The 19,269-nt window shown below is 41.4% G+C and overlaps 1 protein-coding gene across 10 annotated transcripts in view; it reads left to right on the forward strand.

Moving 5' to 3' along the window:
- LOC118372493 (lysine-specific demethylase 5A-like) overlaps positions 1-19,269 on the forward strand; it is a 93,782-nt gene that overhangs the window by 38,003 nt on the left and 36,510 nt on the right. For 8 of the 10 annotated variants that reach the window (XM_052460052.1, XM_052460042.1, XM_052460046.1 and 5 more), the window contains 9 exons: positions 6,684-6,778; positions 7,033-7,200; positions 8,760-8,879; positions 10,365-10,523; positions 10,794-10,975; positions 11,798-11,960; positions 12,704-12,823; positions 13,813-14,007; positions 14,300-14,481. In XM_052460052.1, coding sequence (XP_052316012.1) covers positions 6,684-6,778; positions 7,033-7,200; positions 8,760-8,879; positions 10,365-10,523; positions 10,794-10,975; positions 11,798-11,960; positions 12,704-12,823; positions 13,813-14,007; positions 14,300-14,481 — 1,384 coding nt within the window. The remainder of the gene's footprint in view (positions 1-6,683; positions 6,779-7,032; positions 7,201-8,759; positions 8,880-10,364; positions 10,524-10,793; positions 10,976-11,797; positions 11,961-12,703; positions 12,824-13,812; positions 14,008-14,299; positions 14,482-19,269) is intronic. The other 2 variants (XM_052460043.1, XM_052460045.1) reach the window with 1 other exon arrangement.

The following is a 19,269-nucleotide window of genomic DNA, read 5'->3' on the forward strand; positions in this document are numbered from 1 at the left end:
GGACCAAAGAAGCCGATACTGATTAAATCGGCTGATTTAAATATATATATATATATATATATATATATATATATATATAATTATTATTTGTATTAATGACAATTACAATAATACTGAATGAACACTTTTAGTTAATATAATACATCAATAAAATCAATTTAGCCTCAAATAAATAATCAAACATGTTCAATTTGGTTTAAATAATGAAAAAACAAAGTGTTGGAGTAGAACGTAAAAGTGTAATATGTGCCATGTAAGAAAGCTAATGTTTAAGTTCCTCGCTCAGAACATGAGAACATACGAAAGCTGGTGGTTCCCTTTAACATGAGTCTTCAATATTCCCAGGTAAGAAGTTTTAGGTTGTAGTTATTATAGGAATATTTCCCTCTATACCATTTGTATTTCATATACCTTTGACTATTAGATGTTTTTATAGGCACTTTAGTATTGCCAGTGTAACAGTATAGCTTCCGTCCCTCTCCTTGCCTCTACCTGGGCTCGAAACGGGAACTCACGGACAACAGCTACCCTCGAAGCATCGTTACACATTGCTCCACAAAAGCCGCGGCCCTTGCAGAGCAAGGCGAACAACTACTTCAAGGTCTCAGATCAAGTGACGTCACCGTTTGAAACGCTATTAGCGCACACCCCGCTAACTAGCTCAGGAGTTGATAGGCTTGAAGTCATAAACAGCTCAATGCTGTTTGAATGAATTGAAGACTGTTATATCAAATCATACTTAACCTCTCTAGGGTAATCTGGCCAACATCCAGTGAGATTGCAGAGCGCCAAATTCAAATACAGAAATACTCATAAAAATTCAGAAAACAAAACAGATTTTACATAGGGTTAAAGATGAACTTCTTGTAAATCCAACCACGGTGTCAGATTTAAAACATGCTTTACAGCGACAGCATACCTTAAGATTATTTGAGAACATAGCCCAGCTGACAAACAGTAAGCAGCCAAGCAGAAGCGTTACAAAACTCAGAAATAGAGATAAAATTAATCCCTTACCTTTTGTTGATCTCCATATGGTTGCGCTCAGAAGACATTAATTTACTCAATAAATGTTCCTTTTGTGCGATAGTCTCTTTATATCCAAAAACCTCAGTTTTGCTTGCGTGTTTTCTTCAGAAATCCACAGGCTCAAACGCAGTCAAAACAGGCATCCCAAAAAATCTAAATTGTATTCGTAAAATTCATAAACATGTCAAACGATGTTTATATTCAACCCTCCGGTTTGTTTTTTAGCTCAGATTATCTATAATATTTCAGGCGGACAATAACGTTGTCAATATAAAAGGTAAACAAGAAATGCACTCTCTCGGGATTGCGCATGAAAAAGCTCTGTGACATGTCAGGGTCCACTCATTCAAACTGGTCTTACTCCCTCATAAGAATACAAGCCTGAAACAAATTCGAAAGATTGTTAACATCTAGTGGAAGGCATAGGGACTGCACTTTGAGTCCTAAGTCAATAGATACTGTAATGGCATTGAGTAGAGGACAAAAAAACAAAATACTTCCTGAATGGATTTTCTCAGGTTTTCGCCTGCCAAATCAGTTCTGTTATACTTACAGACATTATTTTAACAGGTTTGGAAACTTGAGTGTGTTCTATCCAAATCGACCAGTGATATATATATATATATATATATATATTGCTTTTCATCCAAAATTCCTAATGCTGCCCCCTACCCTAGAGAAGTTAATTATAACATAATAACACACAGAAATACGAGCCTTAGGTCATTAATATGGTAAAATCCGGAAACTATCATTTCGAAAAGATAACGTTTATTCTTTCAGTGAAATACGGAACCGTTCCGTATTTTCTAATGGGTTGCATCCATAAGTCTAAGTATTCCTGTTACATTGCACACCCTTCAATGTTATGTCATAATTAAGTAAAATTCTGGCAAATTAGTTCACAACAAGCCAGGCGGCCCAAACTGTTGCATATTGCCAGACTCTGCGTGTAATGAACAGAAGAGAAGTGACACAATTTCCCTAGTTAAAAGAAATGCATGTTAACATGCATGCATGCATGTGTTCGTGCGTGCATACATACGTGCGTGCGTACATCCTTGCATGCCTTCGGAAAGTGTACGGACCCCTCGACTTTTTCCACATTTTTGTTACGTTACAGCCTTATTCTAACATTGATTAAATTGTTTTTCCCCCCTCATCAATCTACACACACAATATCCCATAATGACAAAGCCAAAACGGTTTTAGAAATTGTTGCTTAAAAACTGAGAATAAACATTTTATATAAGTATTTAGACCCTTTACTCAGTACTTTGTTGTAATCACTTCCTTTGGCAGTGATTACAGCCTTGAGGCTTCTTGAGAATGATGTTACAAGCATTGCACATCTGGATTTGGGGAGTTTCTCCCATTCTTCTCTGCAGATCCTCTTAAGCTCTGTCAGGTTGGATGGGGAGAGTTGCTGCACAGCTATTTTCACGTCTCTCCAGAGATGTTTGATCGGGTTCAAGTCCGGGCTCTCCCTTGGCCATTTAACTTCTTTCGGGTAGGGGGCAGTAATGGGTAGCTTGGATGAATAACGTGCCCAAATTAAGCTGCCTGCTACTCAGCTGTAAAACCTGGAATATGCATATAATTAGTACATTTGGATAGAAAACACTCTGAAGTTTCTAAAACGGTTTGAATGATGTCTGTGAGAACTCATATGGCAGGCAAAAACCTGAGAAAAATCCAACCAGGAAGTGGGAAATCTGAGGTTTGTAGTTTTTCAACTCAGCCCCCATTGAAGATACAGGGTGATATTAGTTTTGTTTCACTTCCCAAGGCTTCCACTAGATGTCAACAGTATTTAGAACCTGTTTTGAGGATTCTACTCTAAAGGAGGGGCTCATAAGGGCTCTTTGAGTGAGTGGTCTGGTGCCACAGCCTCGGTCTGGTGCGATCACTTGAAAGGTAGCTGCGTTCCACTTCATTTGTACAGACAACGGAATTGTCCGGTTGGAACATTAATGAGGTTTTATGTTAAAAACATCCTAAAGATTGATTCCATACTTAGGTTGGCATGTTTCTATGGGCTGTAACGGAACTTTTTAAACTTTTGGTCCGACGTTCGGCGCCACCTGAATACGCTTTTGAATTTGTTTACCAAACGCCCTAACAAAAGAAGATATTTGGATGTAACTGATGGACAGTATCGAACATATCAAACATTTACGGTGGAACTGGGATTCCTGGGAGTGCATTCTGAAGATCATCAAAGGCAAGTGACTATTTAAAATGCTATTTCTGACTAATGTTGACTACCCAATATGGCGGGTATATGTTTGGCTGCTTTGTTGTCTAAAGGCTGTACTCAGATAATTGCATGGTTTACTTTCTCCGTAAAGTTTTTTTGAAATCTGACACAGCGGTTGCATTAAGGAGAAGTTTATCTAAAGTTCCATGTATAATAGTCATATTTTTATCAATGTTTATTATGAGTATTTCTGTAAATTGATGTGGCTCTCTGCACAATCACTGCATGTTTTAGAACTACTGAACTTAGCATGCCAATGTAAACTGAGATTTTTGGATATCAATATGAACTTTATCAAACAAAACATGTATTCTGTAACATGAAGTCCTATGAGTGTCATCTGATGAAGATCATCAAAGGTTAGTGATTCACTTTTTCTCTTATTTCTGCTTTTTGTGACTCCTGGAATAATGGCTGTGTTTTTCTGTGGCTTGGTGGTGGCCAAACATAATAGTTTGTGGTGCTTTCACTGTAAATTATTTTTGAAATCAGACACTGGCTGGATTAACGAGAATTCTATCTTTAAAATGGTGTAAAATACTTGTATGCGTGAGGAATTTTCATTATGAGATTTTTGTTATTTTGAATTTGGCACCCTGCACTACGCTAGCTGAACCCCAGTCCTAGACAGGTTAAGGACATTCAGAGACTTGTCCTAAAGCCACTGATGCATTGTCTTGGCTGTGTGCTTAGGGTCGTTGTCCTGTTGGAAGGTGATCCTTCGCCCCAGTCTGAGGTCTTGAGCTCTTTGGAGCAGGTTTTAAAGAAACTCTGTACTTTGCCTTGATCCTGACTAGTCACCCAGCCCCTACCACTGAAAACATCCCCACAGCATGATGCTGCCACCATGCTTCACCGTAGGGATGGATCCAGGTTTCCTCCAGATGTGATGCTTGGCATTCAGGCCAAGGACTTCAATCTTGTTTTCATTAGACAAGAGAATCTCGTTTCTCGTGATCTGAGAGTCTTTCGGTGCCTTTTGGCAAACTCCAAGTGGGCTATCAGGTGGCTTCTGTCTGGCCACTCTACCATAAAGGCCTGATTGGTGGAGTGCTGCAGAGATGGTTGTCCTTCTGGAAGGTTCTCCCATCTCCACAGAAGAACTCTGGAGCTCTGTCATTGACCATTGGGTTCTTGACCAAGGCCCTTCTCCCCTGATTGCTCAGTGTGGCCAGCTCTAGGAGGAGTCTTGGTGGTTCCAAACTTCTTCCATTTAAGAATTATGGAGGCCACTGTGTTCTTGGGGACCTTCAATGCTGCAGAAATGTTTTGGTACCCTTCCCCAGATCTGTGCCTTGACACAATCATGTCTCAGAGCTCTACGGGCAATTCTTTCGACCTCATGGCTTGGTTTTTTCTCTGACATGCACTGTCAACTGTGGGACCTTTTTATATAGACGGGTGTGTGCCTTTCCAAATCATGTCCAATATAATTTACCGCAGGTGAACTCCAGTCAAGTTGTAGAAACATCTCAAGCATGATCAGTGGAAACAGGATGCACCTGAGCTCAATTTCAAGTCTCATAGCAAAGGGTCTGAATACTTATATAAATATGTTTTTATATATATATATATATATAAATATAGTCATTCCAAAACCTGTTTCTCTTTTTTATTATGGGGTATTGTGTGTAGATCGATTTTATTTTTATTTAATACATTTTAGAAAAGGCTGTAATGTGATAAAGGTGTCTCAATACTTTCCGAAGGCACTGTCTCTAGTGGATTTTTAGTCAATTGTTTGGCCAATAGACATGTTTAACTGAGATTTCTTTTGTCGAGGAGTCACAAATTTATATATATTTTTTTATGGTGCACCAAACACCTGTCTGATTCATATGTCTCAGTGGACTAATCCATTGCGGAGGCCTTGGGGATCTCACGGTCCATCACTCTAAGACGTGGTACTGAAATTGTAAATGGTTATATTATGCAAGAATAATGGTGCAACACTAACAGAGACATTTATCATAAAGTAATATTTTTTTCCCATAATGGATAGTGGTCACGAACAGTTCTGAAACAATCTTCAGTGCAGCGTTGAAATGGCGCCATTCCCTGTATGTTGCTATGTGCATAATAGCAAGTTAACCAGCATATTGGTGTTGAGAACTATGCGGCAGAGACAGTGGCGGAGTGAGGCGATGAGGAAACAACCCGTGCCTTAATTGACTTAGAAAATTGAGGCGAGAGGAAACCCCAACTTAATTGGGCCAATACTCAATAGCCTAACTGTTAAACATGCCTTAATTTATAAATAATCCATATATATATATCTACCAACAGAAGACAGATCCTGCTTTTGTTGCCTGTTTGAATGTTTGTTTAATATCCTTCTCTGATTTATGTGAGCACCAAGCCTCACACAACGCAAAATGTTGGGTAAAGCAATTTCACAATTTCGTCTGTTTTTAATATTTGTATTAAAGGTTTTAAAGCAGACTCTGGTATTACTTCATTTATTTAATGTTTACATTGTTCCAAACGGGCAGAACAATTATATTGTAATCTAACGGCACCTGTTTGGCATTCCCCTGTTCCCAAGTTTCTTTTTCATGTCCTCCGCATCCATTTTGCTGTTATAATGCTGGGCATTTGTTATAACCAGTTTATTGATGTGATTATGGTGGTCTGTAGGTCAGGCCCTATTGGTCATGTGGATGCATTGCACACATATTTCATGTAAAGAGAGAAAGGGTTGATGGAATAGGGAAGGAATGGTTTTCCTAAACAATTTCGGTAACAGAACTTCTCAGAGACAAGTAAGAAAAAAGAAAATTGACTGTACTTATGTTGCAGCTTCAGCGTGGACAGCACTATGAACACTTGCTGTGCTGTAGTGCCTGCTGGGAGAGGGAGAGAGTGATTTTAACACAGCGTGGACATCGGGTTCCCTTTTGAGTTGTTTGTATCTTAATTATTTCAACAAACACAGGGTGTGTCTATACACGTAAAAGTACACAGCTTAAAAAGTTTGAAAGAAAAGACCACTCTCGGTCGACCAAGATTTTAAATTATATCTGATCGTGTTGGCATAAGATGTTGAATACATGGGGCAATTATTTACATCTTGACACGCTGTATAATCTTAGTTTTTTTTAACAGTTCCAATTTTTTGTCCCTCATTATCTTAATTACAATGATACTCTCCTCACTGTGTTCATTAGCTGAACTAATTGCACTGTTTGTCTACATAACCTGGTTCAAGCATTTGCCATTTAACCCTGAAGAAGGCACTTTGTGCCGAAATGTTGGTTGCTATACCCATTTAAATGTTTTGGAGCATAATTAGTGTGCAATGTTCTTTGTGAATTTTTTGGGAAAATGCAAGTTGTGGAATGTCAATTCCCTCAGCTCCGTATTGGAGCAATTCTGTTCTCTTATGTTACATGAGAAGACGATGGGTTCAATAAGAAGCAGCGTCACCTGAAGGCCCAGGCCTTCGCCATTAAGATGCGACCACGCAAAGAAACCCTGGAGGTCAACTTTGTGAGTATCACCAGTTAACTTCCTCATTTGTGTCGGTCTAATATTCTATAATTAAATCTAGATTTTTTTTGTTGTAAGTATGAGTTGATTTAAACTTTTCTTCACTGTCTGTGTTGTCCTGTTCTAACTCACTAGAGTGCTTAGAAACAAATGAATCACTAGTGGACAACAGCTCAAAATATATTTTTTGTTTCATGGACCATTTTTTGAACGTAATCATTTGATTTATTATTATTCTGTATTTCCTGTTATAGATACCCCAGATTGACCTGTACATGTGCCTGATGTGTGGGCGGGGTGACGAGGAGGACCGCCTCCTGCTGTGTGACGGCTGTGATGACAGCTACCACACCTTCTGTCTGATTCCGCCCCTACAGGATGTCCCTAAGGGGGACTGGCGATGCCCCAAATGTGTTGCTGAGGTATGGAACTCTGGTGACCCTACCACTACCCAAGCCGAAGCTGATTTCTCACTTAAGAAACCCACGACAGTTAACTTGAATTTTCATGCTTGTCATGCATGTATTCTATATCAATGGAAGATTTTTGCAGAAGTTGTGAATTATAATAATTTATTTCTTGTATTGCTTTCGGAAAATGCATCTCAAATAGCACAACATCACCACATATAGTGCATAAATACATACAGTTCACACCTGCCTACCACGTGTTATAATTTTGGCTCCGTATGAATAGGTTGTAGTGTTTGTTAAGCTGTGATGATATACAGAACCGGTCAGGTTTTGACACACCTACTCATTCAAGGGTTTTTCTTTGTTTTTACAATTTCTACATTGTAGAATAATACTGAAGACATCAGAACTATGAAAAAACACATATGGAATCATATAGTAACCAAAAAAAGTGTTAAACAAATCAGCATATATTTGAGCTTCTTCAAATAGCCACCCTTTGCCTTGATGACAGCTTTGTACACTCTTGGCATTCTCTCACCCAGCTTCTTGAGGTAGTCACCTGGAATGCATTTCAATTAACAGGTGTGCCTCAATGCATTTGAGCCAATCAGAAATTGTGACAAGGTAGGGGGGTATACAGAAGATAGCCCTATTTGGTAAAAGACCAAGTCCATATTATGGCAAGAACATCTCTAATAAGCAAAGAGAAACGACAGTCCATCATTACTTTAAGACATGGAGGTCAGTCAATACGGAAAATGTCAAGAACTTCAAGAACAGTCGCAAAAACCAAGCACTATGATGAAATTGGCTCTCACGAGGACCGCCACAGGAAAGGAAGACCCAGACTTACCTCTGCTGCAGAGGACAAGTTCATTAGAGGTACCAGCCTCAGAAAATTCAGCCCGAATAAATGCTTCAGAGTTAAAGTAACAGACATCTCAAAATTTCTGAGGGGGATGTGTGAATCAGGCCTTCAGGTTTGAATTGCTACAAAGAAACTACTACTAAAGGACACCAATAAGAAGAAGAAGAGACTTGCTTGGGACAAGAAATACGAGCAATGGACAATCGACCGGTGGAAATCTGTCCTTGTCCAAATTTGAGAATTGTGGTTCCAACCGCCGTGTCTTTCAGACGCAGAGTAGGCGAGCAGATGATGGTTCCCCATGTGTGGTTCCCCATTTAACCAGCATGGCTACCACATCATTCTGCAGCAATATTCCATCCCATCCCATCTGCTTTGCGCTGAGTGGGACTATCATTTGTTTTCAACAGGCCGATGACCAAACACCTCCAGGCTGTGTAAGGGTGGAGTGCTGTAATGGAGTGCTGCATCAGATGACCTGGCCTCCGCAATCACCCAACCTCAACCCAAGTGAGTTGGACCGCAGAGTGAAGGAAATTTAGCCAATAAGAGCATATGTGGGAACTGCTTCAAGACTGGAAAAGCATTCCAGGTGAAGCTGGTTGAGAGAATGCCAACAGTGTAAAATTGTCAAGGCAAGTGGTGTCTGCTTTGAAGAATCTCAAATATGAAATATTTTTTGATTTTCACCCTACAGGAGTGCAGTAAGCCGCGGGAGGCGTTTGGCTTTGAGCAAGCCGTGAGGGAGTACACCCTCCAGAGCTTTGGAGAGATGGCTGACCACTTCAAGTCAGACTACTTCAACATGCCTGTGCACGTACGTTTCAAAATCAAACGGTCACCTTGAGTAATAGGCAAAATTCTAAAGAAAACGTTTTTATTTTGGAATACATACAGTGGGGCAAAAAATTATTTAGTCAGCCACCAATTGTGCACGTTCTCCCACTTAAAAATATGAGAGAGGCCTGTACTTTTCATCATAGGTACACTTCAACTATGACAGACAAAATGAGAAGAAAAAAAATCCAGAAAATCACATTGTAGGATTTTTTCAAATGAATTTATTTGCAAATTATGGTGAAAAATAAGTATTGGGTCAATAACAAAAGTTTATCTCAATACTTTGTTATATACCCTTTGTTGGCAATGACAGAGGTCAAATGTTTTCTGTAAGTCTTCACAACGTTCTCACACACTGTTGCTGGTGTTTTGGCCCATTCCTCCATGCAGATCTCCTCTAGAGCAGTGATGTTTTGGGGCTGTTGCTGGGCAACACGGACTTTCAACTCCCTCCAAAGATTTTCTATGGGGTTGAGATCTGGAGACTGGCTAGGCCACTCCAGGACCTTGAAATGCTTCTTACGAAGCCACTCCTTCATTGCCAGGGCGGTGTGTTTGGGACCATTGTCATGCTGAAAGACCCAGCCACGTTTAATCTTCAATGCCCTTGCTGATGGTAGGCTTTGTTACTTTGGTCCCAGCTCTCTGCAGGTCATTCACTAGGTCCCACTGTGTGGTTCTGGGATTTTTGCTCACTGTTCTTGTGATCATGTTGACCCCACGGGGTGAGATCTTGCGTGGAGCCCCAGATCGAGAGAGATTATCAGTTGTCTTGTATGTCTTCCATTTCCTAATAATTGCTCCCACAGTTGATTTCTTCAAACCAAGATGCTTACCTATTGCAGATTCAGTCTTCCCAGCCTGGTGCAGGTCTACAATTTTGTTTCTGGTGTCCTTTGACAGCTCTTTGGTCTTGGCCATAGTGGGGTTTGGAGTGTGACTGGTTGTGGACAGGTGTCTTTTATACTGATAACAAGTTCAAACAGGTGCCATAAATACAGGTAACGAGTGGAGGACAGAGGAGCCTCTTAAACAAGTTACAGGTCTGTGAGAGCCAGAAATCTTGCTTGTTTGTAGGTGACCAAATACTTATTTTCCACCATAATTTGCAAATAAATTCATAAAAAATCCTACAATGTGATTTTCTGGATTTTTTTCTCATTTTGTCTGTCCTAGTTGAAGTGTACATATGATGAAAATTACAGGCCTCTCATCTTTTTAAGTGGGAGAACTTGCACAATTGGTGGCTGACTAAATACTTTTTTGCCCCACTGTATGTTCTGGCTAGGTCCATCTCAAAATCAAGTCTGACGTATTCAACACACTTTTTTGGGGTGATTTATCTTCTTTTTTTTTCGTCCTTCATGCTGTTTGAAGTTGATCACCTTACCTTTCTCTCCCACTAATGCACAATCGCATCTAAACAATGCATGTGTGCGTTCTCCTTTCTCTGCACCCCCAGATGGTGCCTACAGAGCTAGTGGAGAAGGAGTTCTGGCGTCTGGTGAGCTCCATCGAGGAGGATGTCATTGTGGAGTACGGAGCTGACATCAGCTCTAAGGAGGTGGGCAGCGGCTTCCCCATTAGGGATGGCAAGAGACGGCTACTGGGAGACGAAGAGGTAACTATGCACCACCTGGGACAAATGACCTCGACTCTTTCTCGTTAGTCTTTCGCCACCTTTTCAAAACGCATTGGAGGTGAAGATCTGTTCCTACATTCGGACCTTCTCTAATGCCTTTTATGGAATAGAGAGAGGACAGGACACAAGGAATCGTGGAAAGATTAATTGAGAAAGAGCCCCAGTATGAAATCCACGCCCTTAATGGCTTGCTTTTGTGATTTACGATCAATAAGTAACTTTGATCACCTCTGTCTTGTTCTTCTGTAGGAGTATGCCAATTCAGGCTGGAACCTGAATAACATGCCAGTCCTGGAGCAGTCGGTCCTTACCCACATAAACGTGGATATCTCTGGCATGAAGGTGCCCTGGCTCTATGTGGGCATGTGCTTCTCCTCCTTCTGCTGGCACATTGAGGACCACTGGAGCTACTCCATCAACTTCCTTCACTGGTAAAGTAACAAACATTAATTTCTTGTCTTAAATCAGCCGCTTACCCAAGTATTTAGTAATACTATATTTTTTTGTTCAAAGGACACAAATAACGTTTTTTTTTAAGTCCTCAGTGGGAAGAGACAGACAAAATTCACAAAACAATGTAAACCGTATACAATGTTGCTGTTGTGGAAAAATTCTTACACAGGGAAAGTAAATCTTAAATTAATCTTTGTTTATTGTCAGCGCGCTGGAGAGGTTCCAACTCAATACACCATAGTACACATGTCAATCAGGAGCTCTCCCTGGGCCATTCCCAGCAGTTGTCTTATATATGGCTATACACAGACAAGTTATATTTGCATGATTTAGCATAATTAATTAATCATTACTGTTTCGTTTCATTCATGTGACTGACCAATACTGTTTCATAACATGACAGACCAACACCGGAGATGGTGAGGGACAGACCAACACCTCACGAGGCTTCTCCTCTCCTCTCTGAAACCTTGAAACAGAACTTTTGTTCGTTCTCAAAACAACATCTGGGCGTACTGCCAAATTGCAGCTACTGATAAGTGAGGATTTGTACAGTCACTTGAATGAACACAAACATTGGCTTATAACAGCCCTCTATTTAATCTTCAAATAATATTTTTGCAGGAATGTCCTTGCGAATGATTTTGCCGAAGATTGTAATAGAACACAGAAATTAGTTATAAGCAAAGCACCAACATTAAAATTCCCATTACATTGCAATGGGTCGTAGATACAATTGTTGTCCTTATCTTCATTTGTCTGATTGGTTAACCATTTTCTCTCTCTGCCTGTCTCTCCAGGGGGGAGCCTAAGACTTGGTATGGTGTCCCGGCCCACGCGGCAGAGCAGCTGGAGTCAGTGATGAAGAAGCTGGCCCCAGAGCTGTTTGACTCTCAGCCTGACCTGTTGCACCAGCTTGTCACCATCATGAATCCCAACGTCCTCATGGAGCACGGAGTGCCCGTATGTAGTGTGTGTTTCCATCAGTAGCTGTATGTATCAACTGTTTCATAGGAGGAGTGCTGATCTAGGAACAGTTTTCCTGTTGGATCACAATGAATAAGTTTATAGATCTCAAGGGTCGAGATCTGACCCTCGATCAGAACTCCGCCTCTGAGATGCTTGATACATACGGCCCCTGGCCTCTTTTACGCAGTGGTGTGAAGTACTTAAGTAAAAATACTTTAAAGTACTGCTTGAGTAGTTTTTTTTGGTATCTATACTGAACATTACTGTTTTATATTTTGGACAACTTTTACTTAACTACATTCGCCAGACATTTTACCTGACACCCAAAAGTTCTCGTTACATTTACAATGCTTAGCAGGACAGGAAAATTGTCCAATTCACAAATTTATCAAGAAAACATCCCTGGTCTACCCTATTGCCTCTGATCTGACGGACTCACTAAACACATGCTTCATTTGTAAATGATGTCAGAGTGTTTGAGTGTGCCCCTGGCTATCCATAAATTGAAAAAAAGAAAACTGCCATATGGTTTGCGTAATATAAGCAATTTTAAATAATTTTTACTTTTAGACTTTTACTCAAGTAGTATTTTACTGGGTGACTTTTACTTGAGTCATTTTCTAGTAAGGCATCTTTACTTTTACTCAAGTATGACAATTGGGTACTTTTTCCACAGCTGTTTTTACAAGACCAATTCTGCATCGTGTCTTTTACTGGTGTGTGTTTGTGCCACTTAGGTTTTCCGCACCAACCAGTGTGCGGGGGAGTTTGTGGTGACCTTTCCCAGAGCCTACCACAGTGGCTTCAACCAGGGATACAACTTTGCTGAAGCTGTCAACTTCTGTACTGCAGACTGGGTGAGTTTAAAGTTTTAGCAAGTGTTTGTGTGTAAACACATATAACCAGAATGTTTAATTGGAATTTTGAAATTTGGAGTAGGTTTGGGCAGTATATCAAGATTATCATACCGATTTTGTGCCATAACGGAATATTCGGTAATACCGGCACTGTTTTCAAACCCAATTGATAATCCGTAATCTAAAGGTTAACAATGTTAACAAGAACATGTCAAATCCCATATTGAATGCTAACTAAATGCTAACAAGCGCATTGCGAATATATAGTAGTCACTGACCTAAACTATACAAGTAACTCAAATGCTGCACGCACAAAACAAATATTAGACAGCAAGGCTTTGGATCCAGAAGGGGATTATCTGAATGCTTGATTTTGGAAGAAGCTAACCACTTAGCTAACTAACTACTAAATTAGCAAACCAAATGCAGAACTTCAGAGCATTTACCACATTTTAGACAGTTATAAGATATCTTGCTGGCAAACATTTAGTTGTGAATTCCATACTGTAACTAGATCACCTGGCGCATGCTGCACAACTGTGAGTGACTCATAAGGCTGTGGTCTCGGTAGTTCTGTGCTTGTAAACAAAAGCAACGTGACTGGGGACTACCGTTAATTTTTCATTATGAAGCTTATGTTACTGGTGAAATGGAAGATCGCAGGTATTTACTTGAGTAGCAACAGATATACAAATTAATTAAAAAATACATCAAATAAGTAGTTTCAACGCTATTGACGGTATTGGAAAACCATCCCGTGGCTATTTCCAAATGCCCCGGTATACCGCCCAAGCCTAGTTGGGAGCTTAAAATCATTTCGTAAAATGTTTTATACCGTTCTTACTGTCTGCATTGTTGTCTTGGTGAATCAATCATCTTAGATATTCCCGTTCCATTGCTTTCTTTGCTTCTCCTTGATGTTTTGAGGAGAAAAGATCCAAGGAATCGATTAGACTTTTGATTGTCTCTGTTTGTCCATCCCCTTCAAGCTCCCGATAGGTCGTCAGTGTGTGGCCCACTACCGGCGGCTCCACCGCTACTGTGTCTTCTCCCACGAGGAGTTGCTGTGCAAGATGGCTGCCGACCCCGAGAGCCTGGATGTGGAGCTGGCTGCTGCAGTCTTCAGAGAGATGGGAGAGATGATGGAGGAAGAGACACGGCTCAGACAGGACTTGCAGGAGATGGTGAGGGACAGGGCCCAGGGTGATTTCTATATAAACAACTTTTTGTTACTTTAGGAGAACTTGACAGGAGGGCCAGGACAGAGAGGGTGAAGTAATGCAAGCAGGGTTTACTTGGGAATACATTATGATGATACACTATCTAACAATATGTTGACATCGCACAATCCCAAAGATATGTTTCAAATGATTTCCTATCACCCCAAAAGTGAATCAATTCTGTAATTTCACATTTGTCCTTCCAGTCTAGTTGAAGTGGATTGTTTTCTGGTTGTGATTTTCCCTCTGTCTGCAGGGTGTGCTGTCCTCGGAGCAGGAGGTGTTTGAGCTGGTCCCTGATGACGAACGGCAGTGTCAGAAGTGTAAGACCACCTGTTTCCTGTCAGCTCTGACGTGTCCCTGCAGCCCAGAACATCTCGTCTGTCTGCACCACGCCAAGGAGCTATGTGACTGTCCCCTGGGAATCAAGTGTCTACGGTTAGTTACTACAGCTGTGTGATATGGACAAAAGTCCATCTGGAGCAATAACTTCATAACAATGTGCACTAGTTTTTAATTTATTATCCTTTAAACTACTACTAGCTTAATGGTTGTAGCTATCAATTGTCCTATTAACAATCACCCATGTTAACAAACATTTCATTTCAAACTTCAAACACATTTATCTAAAATAGGCTACTTATCGTAATGATCGCTAAGTGATTTGTCTAATCAAATTTGATCAAAATTGTATATGTCACATGAGCGAATACAAGCCCTTAACCAACAATGCAGTTTTAAGAAAATACCAACAACAAAGAAAGTAAGAGTTAAGAATAACAAATAATTAGTCTGGGAGTCTTATGGGGTAGAAGCTGTTTAGAAGCCTCTTGGACCTAGATTTGGCGCTCTGGTACAGCTTGCTGTGTGGTAGCAGACAGAACAGTCTATGACACTGGAGTGACAATTTTTGGGTCCTTCCTCTGACACTTTCGTGTACAGAGGTCCTGGATGGCAGGAAGCTTGGCCCCGGTGATGTACTGGGCCATATGCACTACCCTCTGTAGTGCATACGGAGGCCGAGCAGTTGCCATACCAGGTAGTGATGCAACCAGTCATGCTCTCAATGGTGCAGCTGTAAAATCTTCTGAGAATCTGAAGACCCAAATCTTTTCAGTCTCCTGAGGGGGAATAGGTTTTGTCGTGCCATCTTCATGACTGTCATGGTGTGCTTGGACCATGTTAGTTTGTTGGTAATGTGGAAGCCAAGGAACTTGAAGCTTTCGACCTGCTCCACTTCAGCCCAGTTGAGAATGGGTTCATGCTCGGTCCTCTATTTCCTATAGTCCACAATCATCTCCTTTGTCTTGATCACATTGAGGGAGAGGTTGTTATCCTTGCACCACACGGTCAGGTCTCTGACCTTCTCCCTACAGGCTGTCTCGTCGTTGTTGGTGATCAGGCCTACCACTTTTGTCATCAGCAAACTTAATGATGACGTTGTTGGAGTCATGCCTGGCTCTGCAGTCATGAGAGAGAACCGTGAGTACAGGAGGGGGCTGAGCACGCACCGCTGAGGGGCACCCGTGTTGAGGGTCAGCGTGGCGGATGTGTTGTTACCTACCCTTACCACATGGGGGCGGCCCGTCAGGAAGTCCAGGATCCAGTTGCAGAGGGATGTGTTTAGTCCCAGGGTCCTTAGCTTAGTGATGAGCTTTGAGGGTACTATGGTGTTGAACGCTGAGCTGTTGTCAACGAATAGCATTCTCGCATAGGTGTTCCTTTTGTCCAAGTGGGGAAGGGCAGTGTGGATTGCATTAGAAATTGCGTCATCTGTGGATCGGTTGGTGCAGTAATGCAAATTGGAGTTGGTCTAGGGTTTCTGGGATAATGGTGTTGATGTGAGCCATGACCAGCATTTCAAAGCATTTCATGGCTACAGATGTGAGTGCTATGGATCGATAGTCATTTAGGCAGGTTACCTTAGTGTTCTTGGGCACAGGGACTATGGTGGTCTGCTTGAAACATGTTGGTATTACAGACTCAGTCAGTGACAGGTTGAAAATGTCAGTGAAGACACTTGCCAGATGGTCAGTGCATGCTCGGAGTACACGTCCTGGTAGTCCGTCTGGCCTAGCGGCCTTGTGAATGTTGACCTGTTTTAAAGTTCTTACTCACATCGGCTGTAGGAGAGCGTGATCATGCAGTCGTCTGGGACAACTGATGCTCTCATGCATGTTTCAGTGTTACTTGCCTCGAAGCGAGCATAGAAGTTATTTAGCTAATCTGTTAGGCTCATGTCACTGGGCAGCTCTCGGCTGTGCTTCCCTTTGTAGTCTAATACTTTTCAAGCCCTGCCACATCCGTCGAGCGTCGACGCCGGTGTAGTACAATTCGATCTTAGTCCTGTATTGTTGCTTTGCCTGTTTGATGGTTCGTTGGAGGGCATAGTGGAACTTCTTATAAGCGTCTGGGTTAGAGTCCCGCTCCTTGAAGCGGCAGCTCTACCCTTTAGCTCAGTGCGAATGTTGCCTGTAATCCATGGCTTCTGTTTGGGGTACAGTGGGGCAAAAAAGTATTTGGTCAGCCACCAATTGTGCAAGTTCTCCCACTTAAAAAGATGAGAGGCCTGTAATTTTCATCATATGTACACTTCAACTAGGACAGACAAAATGAGAAAAAAAATCCAGAAAATCACATTGTAGGATTTTTTATGAATTTATTTGCAAATTATGGTGGAAAATAAGTATTTGGTCGCCTACAAACAAGCAAGATTTCTGGCTCTCACAGACCTGTAACTTGTTTAAGAGGCTCCTCTGTCCTCCACTCGTTACCTGTATTAATGGCACCTGTTTGAACTTGTTATCAGTATAAAAGACACCTGTCCACAACCTTAAACAGTCACACTCCAAACTCCACTATGGCCAAGACCAAAGAGCTGTCGAACGACTCCAGAAACAAAGTTTCCAGGCTGGGAAGACTGAATCTGCAATAGGTACGCATCTTGGTTTGTAGAAATCAACTGTGGGAGCAATTATTAGGAAATGGAAGACATACAAAACCACTGATAATCTCCCTCGATCTGGGGCTCCACGCAAGATCTCACCCCGTGGGATCAAAATGATCACAAGAACGGTTAGCAAAAATCAGAGAACCACACAGGGGTACCTAGTGAATGACCTGCAGGGAGATGGGACCAAAGTAACAAAGCCTACCATCAGTAACACACTACGCCGCCAGGGACTCAAATCCTGCAGTGCCAGACGAGTCCCCCTGCTTAAGCCAGTACATTTCCAGGCCCGTCTGAAGTTTGCTAGAGAGCATTTGGATGATCCAGAAGAAGATTGTGAGAATGTCATATGGTCAGATGAAACCAAAATATAACTTTTTGGTAAAAACTCAACTTGTCGTGTTTGGAGGACAAAGAATGCTGAGTTGCATCCAAAGAACACCATACCTACTATGAAGCATGGGGGTGGAAACATCATGCTTTGGGGCTGTTGCCCAGCAGGGTATATAACAAAGTATTGAGAAACTTTTGTTATTGACCAAATACTTATTTTCCACCATAATTTGCAAATAAATTCATTAAAAATCCTACATTGTGATTTTCTGGATTTTTTTTCCTCATTTTGTCTGTCATAGTTGAAATGTACCTATGATAAAAAATTACAGGCCTCATCTTTTTAAGTGGGAGAACTTGCACAATTGGTGGCTGACTAAATACTTTTTTTGCCCCACTGTGTGTACATACAGTCACTGTGCACTTATTGATAAAGCCAGTGACTGATGTGCTGTACTCATCAATGCCATTGAAAGAATCCCGGAACATATTGCAGTCTGTGCTAGCAAAACAGTCCTGTAGTTTAGCATCTGTTTCATCTGACCACTTTTTTATAGACCGAGTCACTGGTGCTTCCTGCTTACATTTTTGCTTGTAAGCAGGAATCAGGAGGAGAGAGCTTTGGACGTGTCTCTGTGTGTGGAGTAAAGGTGGTCTAGAATGTTTTTCCCTCTGGTTGCACATTTAACATGCTGATAGAAATTAAGTGAAACTGATTTCCCTGCATTTTAATCACCACCCACTAGGTGCGCCGCCTCGCGTTTACCTGTTTGCTTATGACGGTATACAGCTCATTGAGTGAGGTTTTAGTGCCAGCATCGGTCTGTGGTATGTAGACAGCTATGAACAATACAGATAAACTCTCTAGGTAGATAGTGTGGTCTACAGCTTATCAAGAGATACTCTCTCAGGTGAGTAAAATCTTGAGACTTTCTTAAATATCGTGCACCAGCTATTGTTTACAAATATACTTAGGCCCCCACCCCGTGTCTTACCAGAGACAGCTGTTCTTTCCTGCTAATAGTGCATAACCCACCATCTGTATTTTCTTATTGTCGTCGTTCAGCCACAATTCTGTGAAACCTAACATATTACAGTTTTTAGTGTCCCGGTGGTATGATATACATGCTTTCAGTCTATCCCATTTATTTTCCAGCGATTGAACGTTAGCTAGCAGAATGGAAGGAAACGGCAGATTAGCCACTCATCGCCTGATCCACACAAGGCACCCTGATCTCTTTCCGCAAAAGCTCAGTTTCCTTTTCCAGCGAATCACGGGGATCTGGGCCTGGTCGGGTGTCTGTAGTATATCCCTCGCATCCGACTCATTGAAGAAGAACTCCTCGTTCAATTTGAGTTGAGTAATTCCATTTCTGATGTCCAGAAGCGTTTTGGTCATTAGAGACAGTAACAGCAACATTATGTACAAAACAAGTTACGAACAACGCGAAAAATCAAACAAAATATCATGGTTGGTTTAGAGCCGATATGACGGCAGCCCTCCCCTCCGGCGTCATCATCATTGTTATGGTCAGTGTCGATAAAAATGTTCTTATTGTCCCAGCTCTACTAAGGAGGGGGGGTGGTTGTTGGGGTGGGAGGGCAGCTCTACTGAGGAGAGAGGGGTGGGTGAGTGAATAAATTAATTTAGGGAGTTACAAGTGTCTTTGCTGAGAAGGAATGGATAAATGGATGGATGAATGTAGTAGAGGTGTTAGGAACTCTGTACTGCTCAGATGCCCCCATAAGAGCCCACTGATTAATGATAGTTGTTTTACCTGTCAATGCATCAGTGATGACTTGGATTTCACTGACCCAAAATAAATCTAATCTCCATTGAAAGTAGCTTTTTAATGATTCAATAGTACCCTCTTGAAGCTAGGGGGCAGAATTTTCACTTTTGGATAAATAGCGTGCCCAATTTCAACTTCCTGCTACTCATG

Source organism: Oncorhynchus keta, chromosome 13, assembly GCF_023373465.1.
Source record: "Oncorhynchus keta strain PuntledgeMale-10-30-2019 chromosome 13, Oket_V2, whole genome shotgun sequence".
NCBI lineage: Eukaryota > Metazoa > Chordata > Actinopteri > Salmoniformes > Salmonidae > Oncorhynchus > Oncorhynchus keta.